The sequence below is a fragment of the Mastacembelus armatus genome, chromosome 14 (genome assembly GCF_900324485.2).
Source record: "Mastacembelus armatus chromosome 14, fMasArm1.2, whole genome shotgun sequence".
In the NCBI taxonomy this organism is placed as follows: Eukaryota; Metazoa; Chordata; class Actinopteri; order Synbranchiformes; family Mastacembelidae; genus Mastacembelus; species Mastacembelus armatus.
The window spans coordinates 17,705,353-17,716,000 of NC_046646.1; the positions used below are offsets into that span (position 1 = coordinate 17,705,353).

Here is a 10,648-nt window from a genome sequence, read left to right on the forward strand (position 1 = left end):
ATGAGTAGATCGCTGAACTTTCTTAGTTTAGTGTAGTCTTTGGGTGTGATTTTTGGGAATGTGTCAATTCTTTTGAAGAGAGCATCTTCAATCACTTCTGCTGACCCATAACTTTGTTCTAGTCTGTCCCATATCATTTTCAAACCTGCAACTGGATTGTTAATATGTATGGCTCTGATCTGTTCCACATGTACAGCGGATTCCTTGCCAAGCCATTTTAGCATCAAATCCATCTCTTCGCTCGCTGTTAAGTCCAAACCTCTGATTGCATTTTTGAATGAGCGTTTCCAGGCCCTAAAGGTCTGTGGCGTGTCATTAAATTGGAGTAGTCCTGTTGCCACAATTTCTCGGCATGCAAAATATCTAATAAAGTCACTGACATTTGGGTCTTTGCTTTGTTGGAATAGAGGCATACCATCGTAAGGACTGTGCACTGTTGTTCTACGTAAACAACTGGCATTATCGTCATTTAAGGCACGAGAAGTGTAGTCAATGTTTGAAGCATTTAGTGAATAGTTAAGATTGACAGAAGAGATCTGTGGAGTTAACTGTGAGTAGACGCTTTCTTTATTGGGTTGCAATAGTTGATCGTTGATGTGCTCTCGTTTGTAGTGTGATGTGGTTTCCTTTCGTAATGACTTTATGGCAGCACTTTTTTCATCTTTCACAAACACTGTTTGACTGGTTACATACCGATCAGTGCGTTCTTTTATCTCAGAAGGAGAAGGATTACTGTGTGTATCTACCTCAGAGGCAACTGCTGCTTCAAATGCTTCAGCTTCAGCTACGGCTGTAGCTACATCTCTTTCTTGTTGTAGTAGTTTAATAGATGCCTCAATCTTTGCTTTCTCTATTTCTAAGTCCATTTCTTTTACTGCAAAGTTGAGACGGGCTATCGCTGCCTCCGCTTTTGCTCTCGCCTTGGTTGCCGCAGAACTAATAGATGAGGAACACGAAGCTCTTGATCGTGTCTTCCCGGAGGGTGCCTTGATGGACATGATAGGATTCACTAGGTGACGACTGCTGGGACACTGTTGAATGCTGCTCTGGGGCGTATTAGTGGTCAGCGTTAATTCGTTCTAGTCGAAGATGGCTGCGTCGTCTTTGTCAGTATGGTTGACGCCGTTTTACTGTGCCGTTCTCGATGCATGTCTGATGCATATGGCTAGGACTGGTTGATTAACACTTCTCTTATATCAAGACTCTGCAGACCGGAGTGTGTCATCAGCAGGTTTATTGACATTCAAGAAGGTAAAACTAAAGGAAGAAAAAACAATACAATCAAAATACAGCTATGTGCTAAACGTGTACATGTTATTGTCTAAACATAGAAAAACGCACACTTAAACGGCGGGAACCACGATTATCACGTCACATTTAAGCCGTCTTAATATTAAACAGTACACTGACAAATACCATTTTGTACAGAAACAAAACATTGATTTATAATGTCACTACATACCGGCGATGCAATCTCCAAACAAAGATGCTTGCAGCAATCCGTCTGAAAACGTGGCATGAACTAGCGCTAATAACACAAAGTTGTTCACCAACTGTATGTTACTTCCGCTTCAATAAAGTTGTGTTCGAACAAGAAATTCTTAGCCGTAATACCCAAAACAGTCACATGGGGGTACTATAACACTAAAAAACAGTAATCAATGACAAGAGCATCGCATGAATTTACATAGCTTTTAACTGTAACAGAACAATTATATACTCTTTAATGTCAGAAGAAGTGTTGAACTCCATCAAGAAATGTTGGAAAAACAATAGGCTGAGAAACATAATCTTGTCTGAGAAGGTGATGTCTTTATGACTGCTCTGCTGACATTTCCAAAGTGGTAAAATTGTATAAATATCTTATTTTACAATGAAAATATTGGCATAGTTGTCTGCATGTGTTTTCAAATCTTAGATATATTTAGCAAAGCTGATCATTAACTGTTGTTCTATAATACTCTACCATGGAGATACAAATACATATTAAACACATATTAAATTATAAAATAACAAGTACATCAATAATGATAACGATAAGAAATACAGACACTTGATAAAAAGCTTGGTTGATTGGTGTCACATCAACTGTCTAAAGCTCAATATCAAGAAAACCAGAGAACTGGTGGTGGACTTTAGGAGGAGCAGGAAGACCCCAGTCCCTGTCTCCATCTTTAGAGACGAAGTAGAGATTGTGGACTCCTACAAATACCTTGCAGTCCACATTAACAACAAACTGGACTGGTCAGACAATACAGATGTACTCTTCAAGAAAGGACAGAGCAGACTGTTCTTCCACAGGAGACTCTGTTCCTTTGGCGTGTGCAACAATCTACTAAAGATGTTCTATCAGTTTGTAACGAGTGCACTGTTCTTTACAGTTGTGTGCTGGGGAGGTGGCATCAAAGCTGGTGAAGCCAACAGACTAAACAAGTTGATCAGGAAGGCAAAATCTGTTGTTGGACTGGAACTGGACAGTCTGGAGGCTGTGGCAGAGAGGAGGATGGTGGACAAAATCAACTCCATGCTGGACAATTCTGCCCACCCACTTCATGAGGAACTGTGGCGAATGGGAAGTTCATTCAGCCACGGACTATTGACTATATTATTATTATTGACTATAGACCATTGTTGCTGCAATACTGTTGTTTTCATGTTTTTTATATTAGGCCTAATAGCATGCTTGGTTGGGTTACTTTTAATTACCTCTCCTTCTGTGGGGCTTAATCCCGGAATCACAGTGTTAATGTAAACATCTTCTAGTCTGTAATGATTCATCTTTAAACAGGAAAATGGCATATGTTGCCTTAATTATAATTGTATTTTCTCCTTCTGTTTTGATAGCAGCATCATATGTTTGCATTTTCATTGCACTTAGCAAACTTACATCAGGAAAGAAATGATTCAAAGCATTGAAAACTTGGACTTCATACTTGATTCTTGTGGCTATTGCATTTTTACCACTCTTAGTCACCAACATAAGTATATTGACCTCCAACATCCATCCTAACGCCCGGACCATAAACTAAGCTGTGTCAATCACAATACTATCTTTGCTCAGTCCTATTATATAATCAATAAAAACAGAAGAAATTCTGAGCTCAATCAAGAGACTGTAAAAACCATCAGCTGATCAACAAATCTTTTTTTGTCCTGCAATGGGGAAATAGCATTGTTGCAACAGTAAGTACAGTACACAGCAGAGAGCCAGAAGTAGCAAGATGTGAGATAAATAGGAAATTAAAAATATTTAAAAAGTACCAAGTGGAATAGAACTATGAAGCTACAAAGACTATAAGTATATACAATGTGCGCCTATGGTTATGTACAGTACAGTGGGTACGGAAAGTATTCAGACCCCTTTAAATTTTTCACTCTTTGTGTCATTGCAGCCATTTGCCAAAATCAAAAAAGTTCATTTTATTTCTCATTAATGTACACTCAGCACCCCATCTTGACAGAAAAAAACAGAAATGTAGAAATTTTTGCAAATTTATTAGAAAAGAAAAACTGAAATATCACATGGTCATAAGTATTCAGACCCTTTGCAGTGACACTCATATTTAACTCACATGCTGTCCATTTCTTCTGATCCTCCTTGAGATGGTTCTGCTCCTTCATTGGAGTCCAGCTGTGTTTAATTGAACTGATTGGACTTGATTAGGAAAGGCACACACCTGTCTATATAAGACCTTACAGCTCACAGTGCATGTCAGAGCAAATGAGAATCATGAGGTCGAAGAAACTGCCCAAGGAGCTTAGAGACAGAATTGTGGCAAGGCACAGATCTGGCCAAAGTTACAAAAGAATTTCTGCAGCACTCAAGGTTCCTAAGAGCACAGTAGCCTCCATAATCCTCAAATGGAAAAAGTTTGGGACGACCAGAACTCTTCCTAGACCTGGCCGTCCAGCCAAACTGAGCAATTGTGGGAGAAGAGCCTTGGTGAGAGAGTTAAAGAAGAACCCAAAGATCACTGTGGCTGAGCGCCAGAGATGCAGTAGGGAGATGGGAGAAAGTTCCACAAAGTCAACTATCACTGCAGCCCTCCACCAGTCGGGGCTTTATGGCAGAGTGGCCCAACAGAAGCCTCTCCTCAGTGCAAGACACATGAAAGCCCACATAGAGTTTGCCAAAAAACACATGAAGGACTCCCAGACTATGAGAAATAAGATTCTCTGGTCTGATGAGACCAAGATTTAACTTTTTGGTGTTAATTCTAAGCGGTATGTGCGGAGAAAACCAGGCACTGCTCATCACTTGCCCAATACAATCCCTACAGTGAAACATGGTGGTGGGAGCATCATGTTGTGGGGGTGTTTTTCAGCTGCAGGGACAGGACGACTGGTTGCAATTGAAGGAAAGATGAATGCGGCCAAGTACAGAGATATCCTGGAAGAAAACCTCTTCCAGAGTGCTCAGGACCTCAGACTGGGCCGAAGGTTCACCTTTCAACAGGACAATGACCCTAAGCACACAGCTAAAATAACAAAGGAGTGGCTTTGGAACAACTCTGTGACCGTTCTTGACTGGCCCAGCCAGAGCCCTGACCTAAACCCAATTGAGCTTCTCTGGAGAGACCTGAAAATGGCTGTCCACCAACGTTCACCATGCAACCTGACAGAACTGGAGAGGATCTGCAAGGAAGAATGGCAGAGGATCCCCAAATCCAGGTGTGAGACACTTGTTGCATCATTCCCAAGACTCATGGCTGTACTAGCTCAAAAGGGTGCTTCTACTCAGTACTGAGCACAGGGTCTGAATACTTATGACCATGTGATATTTCAGTTTTTCTTTTTTAATAAATTTGCAAACATTTCTACATTTCTGTTTTTTTCTGTCAAGATGGGGTGCTGAGTGTACATTGATGAGAAAAAAATGAACTTTTTTGATTTTGGCAAATGGCTGCAATGATACAAAGAGTGAAAAATTTAAAGGGGTCTGAATACTTTCCGTACCCACTGTATATGGACATCACTGGATATATAAATAAATACCAGGTAAAGTGACTACAGTATATTGCACTGATTTATATTATATTACACTACTATACATGATTACAGCAGATGGATGACAAATGTACAGTGTTAGTAGTGTTCATTGTAGAGTCTGACAGCAGCAGGAAGGAAGGACCTGCGGAATCTCTCCTTCACACAGCGAGGGTGAATCAGTCTATCACTGAAACTGCTCTCCAGGGCAGACAGGACGTCCTGCAGGGGGTGAGACTCATGGTCCAGAATAGATGTCAGTTTAGCTAGGACCCGTCTGTCCGCCACCTCCTTCACTGAGTCCAGAGGACAGCCTAGGACAGAGCTGGACTTCTTGAAGACCTTGTCCAGCTTCTTCCTTTCCCTCTCCGTGATGCTGTTGCTCCAGCAGACCACACCATACAGGATGGCTGATGCCACCACAGAGTCATAGAAGGTCCTCAGGAGTGCCCCCTTCACCCCAAATCTATGGAAAACCACCACCATCTCCTTGGTCTTCCCCGCATTGACGAGGAGGTGGTTCTGCTGACACCAGTCCACAAAGTACTGCGTCAGTCTTCTGTATTCCGCGACCTCGTCGTCCGTGATGAGCTCGACAATTGCAGAGTCGTCAGAGAACTTCTGCAGAACACAGCCGTCCGTGTTGTGTCTGAAGTCTGCAGTGTAGAAGGTGAAGAAGAAGGTGGCCAGGACGGTCCCCTGGGAGGCCCCCACACAGGATGTTGGACACACTGTCCCGGGCTCTCACAAACTGAGGTCGGTTTGTGAGGTAGTCCAGGATCCACTCCGCCAGGTCAAAGTCCATGCCAGCCTTCTCCAGTTTGTCCCTTAAAAGCACCGGCTGTATGGTGTTGAATGCACTGGAGAAGTCAAAGAACAGAATTCTCACAGCACTGCCGGGCTTCACCAGGTGTGCCAGAGCACGGTGAAGCAGGAAGATGATGGCATCCTCCACTCCGATGCTGGGTCAGTAGGCGGACTGCAGCAGATCCATCGCTGAGCTCACCACGGAGCGAAGGTGGCCCAGGACCAGTCTCTCCCGTGTCTTCATCAGATGGGACATGAGAGCCACCGGCCTGAAGCTGTTGAGGTCTTTAGCGTGCGGTGTCTTGGGCATTGGTACTACACAGGAAGTCTACCAGAACTGTGGTACCACCCTCAGCTTGAGGCTCAGGTTGAAGACATGCTCCATAACTCCACACAGTTCATCTGCACAGGACTTAAGGAGCCTGGAGCTGATGCCATCTGATCCAGCTGCCTTCCTAGCCTTGATCCTCTTCAGTTCACTTCTCACCTGGGCTGCTGTGAGGGACAAGGAAGGGCAGGGGGGTAGTGTGCTGGGGGGGTGGGTGAGTCCATGGAGCTGTGAAGTGGTGGGGTGATGGGGTGGGCCAGAGGTGTGAAAGGGTGAGGGAGTGGGACATTGTGCAGGTGAGGGGAGAAGGCCTGCACCTGATTGGGGGGAGGAGAGGGTGATTGATCAAACCTAAGGAAATGCAGCTTTAGGTCGTTAATCCATTGCAGATCCCCCTCAGCCTGGGCATGGGGTGCTTTGAAACCTGAGATGGTCTTCAGGCCTCACCACACACCACTGATAGCTGGCTTTCCCCTCTCTGATCTTCCTCCTCAGCTCCTTCTGTACGGTCCTCAGCTTCTCCTTGTTCCCTGATCTGAAAGCTCTCTTCGTCTCCTTCAGTAGAGCTTTTATTGTCAGGGGTAATCTATGGCTTGCTGTTTGGAAAACATCGTACAGTCCAGGAGGGTACAGTGTTTTCAAAGCAAAAGTTTATGCAGTCTGTGATGGCGTTGACATCCTCCCCATGTGGGTCATAGAGCTCTGTCCATACAGTGGTGTTAAAGCAGTCCCTCAGAGCCTCCTTGCTCTCAGTAGTCCACCTCTTCACCATACGTGGCACCACAGGCTGCCTGTGCACAACAGGTTTATACACAGGCTCCAGATAGACAATGTTGTGGTCAGCTCTCCCCAGGGGAGGGAGGGAGGATGAAGAATATGCCTCCTTGGTGTTGGCATAGAACAAGTCCAGTATTTTATTGTCTCTGGTGGGGCAGGTGACATACTGGGTGTATGTGGGCAGAGCAGATGTGGGAGACGTGTGGTTGAAGTCTCCAGAGATGAGGAAGAGGGCCTGTGGGTGCTGTGTCTGGAGCCTGCTGGTGATGGAGAGCAGCGTGTCACAGGCTGTGTCTGCATTAGCAGAGGGAGGCACGTACACTGCTGTCACAATGACGTGCATAAACTCCCGTGGCAGGTAGTATGGCCGCATGCTAACTGCTAACGGTTCAATGTCTCTGCTGCACAGTTGCTCCCTCACTGTACAGTGTCCTGGTTTGCACCATCTGACATTAACAAACACAGCCAGACCTCCTCCTTTCCTCTTCCCACTGTCCCTCGTCCTGTCCGCGCACAGTAGATAGAAGTTATCCAAAGAAACGGCTGAGTCAGGGATGTGAGGGGTCAACCATGTCTCCGTGAACACAATGACGCTGCTCTCTCTGTATTCCCGCTGATGTCTTATGAGTGCGGCGAGCCCGTCTGTTTTGTTGGGAATGGACCTCACATTCCCCATGACCACGGAGGGGAGGACAGGTCTAAAACGCCTCTTCTTTTCCCGGATCTTCCTCCCAGCGCGGCGGCCTCTGCGAGTCTTCTTAGGCACCTCCGCCGGGATCACATGCCTGTCTCGGGGGAACACTACAGCGCTCCGCAGCGCGATCAGCAGTTCCCTGGTGTAAACAAAGGGCGCAAGGGGTCCAACACACATCGTCACTGAAATCTTGGATCAAGCAGCGTAATTCTTCAGAAAATACAAGATTTGTGTAGAACTTAGCTATGTAATAAATATATACAAAAAAATATGCAAAAACGACAAGATAACCCGAAAAAAAGTTAGAAAGAGTGAAAAGACGCAGGAGCTGTTGCAACCAGCAGCTGGGTGGCAACAGCGCCAGAAGGAGCTGACCTCCAACATCCATCCTAATGCCCGGACCATAAACTCAGCTGTGTCAATCACAATACTATCTTTGCTCAGTCCTATTATATACTCAATAAAAACAGAAGAAATTCTGAGCTCAGAAAGCAGAGTGTTAAAATAGCATAATATTGATTTGTAATTTCTTTTATTAATAACTAACTTTTTAATAGTAAGTATCAGAGTTTTAGTTTTACAATGGTGGTTATTATGAGGTATTTTGTCTTCAGTGGTTTCTGGTTAAAGACTATTCCTACCTACTACATACATTAAACAGGTTAAATCAACTCAGATTGCAATACATGGATCAATAAACTATCCTATTTCTGCATCATTTAAGCAGCATGTTGAAAACCTTGTAACTATGCTTAGTGATGTTTTTTTTTCCCAACACTGCTTCATTTTCTTCAGAAGTCAGGAAAAGGCTGATTGCTGCCTTCTTACAAAACGAAAAACGACAGCATGTATTTTGTTCTTGTTAACTGTCAGTGTCTTCAATGTCAGTCTTTTGTGTCAGAAAATAAAGCAAAAACAAGAAGACATGAAAATGTGTAATAGAGGGGAGATTTTCTTCAATCTAAATCTCAAATCCTACTAAGTATTCATGTCTCTCAGAAGAGGACAATGATTTAAATTGAATAATTTTTACACTGTGACATAAAGAATTATTCTGTATTCCACTGACAATCGTAACAGCTGAGTCAGAGCTGATTGTATTGAACCACATATTGATGAAAGATACTATGAGGACGTTTCATATAGAATATATTAGTATATGATTCCTAATCATGTGATGCAGCTTCCTGCCTTTCTGCTGTCTCTCAATGACAGAAGAAAAGCATAAATGATGAGGCTCTTACAGTACAGCTCATTTTAGGGAACTGCACACTTGATAGTATCTGAGGTGAGTTTGGTTAGAACAGTTTCCATCAGTCAGCTGTGTTATGTCTTATTATAAATTGTATTTTCTCTTTTTACATCTACTCAAAGTGATAATGGTCCCAACAGTGAAAGCTGCTACCATATCTAATGTCACATTTGTTCGTCCTGCAAAATTTTATTTCAGTGGATATTCCAACATCCCTCATATTACATATTTTTTAATCTTCATGTGTTTTGTCTATATCATGACTGTTGTTGGGAATGTCTTCCTAATGTCAGTGATTTACCTGGTCAAGACTCTTCATACTCCTAAATACATGATTGTGTTCAACCTGGCTTTAGCAGATTTGTGTGGGAGCTGTGCTTCCATCCCAAGAGTCTTAGACGTATTTTTGTTTGACAGGACCGACATTGTCTATGAGGATTGTTTAAGTTCTATGTTTTTTTTCTATTTCTTTACAGATGTGCAGTCATGGATACTTGTCATTATGGCATATGACAGATTTATAGCAATTTGCTTCCCTTTAAGGTACCATAGTATTGTGACTAAACCAGCTATTGCTGCAATGCTGCTGTCAGTGTGGGTTGTTTTAATGAGTATATCAGCATGCATCGTTGGGCTATTTGATCGTCATTCTTTCTGTGGTTCTTTGGTGATACAATACTTTTTCTGTGGTATGGGAGCAATATTTAACCTGGCCTGTGGTGACACCACTTTAATTTCAAATATTGCTTTTGTTAGCTTTATTTTAAATCCCATTTTACCTCCTATATTCATAATATTGACATATATTTGCATTGCCATAGCACTGAGCAGGGTTGCATCACCAAAGGAAAGATTAAAAGCTGCGAAAACCTGCACTTCTCATCTGATTCTAGTGGCTATTTGCTTTATTCCCCTTTGGTACATCAACTTAGCTTATTGGGACAATCGTGATGCCGATTTCATACTTGAGATTTTGCCAAACATACCACCTTTACTCAATCCTATTTTATACTCTTTAAAGACAGAAGAAGTGCTGAACTCTATCAAAAGACTTTGTAACAATATGCTGAGTAACATAACTATGTCCAAAAAGGTATTCACTGCTATGCTGACAAAGTGGAAAGTGTTAAAATTGCATACAAAGGTTTAGAATATTTTACTATTGATTTCTTACTAGCCAGTTGCAGTCATGATGTGGTATTTTGTCATTTATTGTATTTTGCTGCTGCAGTGGCCATGTGTTTATCTGTTGTGCAAAATGAAATCAAACATGAATCTGTTAAGTCTGCACTGCTTAAGATATCACATATTTCAGAAAAATTCATTTTTACCTTCTAATCATTCACTGTTGTTTAACAATACTTCAACACCAGAGATGTACATATATAAAATATATGAAATATATTTAAACATATGTGGTCAACATTTAGAAATTGGTTTTGAGGGATTTTGCCTTTATCTCAGTTGGATATTGACAGGCTGCTATGAAATGCCTCCATGTGCAACTTCCATGTGCATTAACACCTAAATGACACTCCATGACAACAGTCAGCACAGGAAATAAGGCCATAGTTGAAGAATAGCACCACCATTTTACTGTGAAGAAAAACAGTAAAATCTACTGCAGCTTTTAGAAAGTGAGACTCAAAATTGTTTAGAGCAGCAGGATTTCTTTTATCTGATTTCACCAACACTCCATGTAGCTGAGACAAGGAGAGTGACTTAAATTTACAGCTGCAAGTGGGAACAAAATATCCAATGAAAAACCACAGTATATTAGGGCTCTGTAGCTGTAGCTGAATTT

General features: G+C 42.5%; 1 protein-coding gene across 1 annotated transcript; it reads left to right on the forward strand.

The window, feature by feature from the left end:
* Window positions 1–7,862: 7,862 nt before the first annotated feature.
* LOC113143121 (olfactory receptor 1496-like) lies at window positions 7,863–9,892 on the forward strand (the record flags this gene model as incomplete). Its single annotated transcript, XM_026328591.1, has 3 exons — window positions 7,863–7,893; window positions 9,321–9,400; window positions 9,815–9,892. Coding segments are annotated over exons 1-3 (189 nt in total), but the record flags the coding sequence as incomplete, so codon positions are not given.
* Window positions 9,893–10,648: the final 756 nt, after the last annotated feature.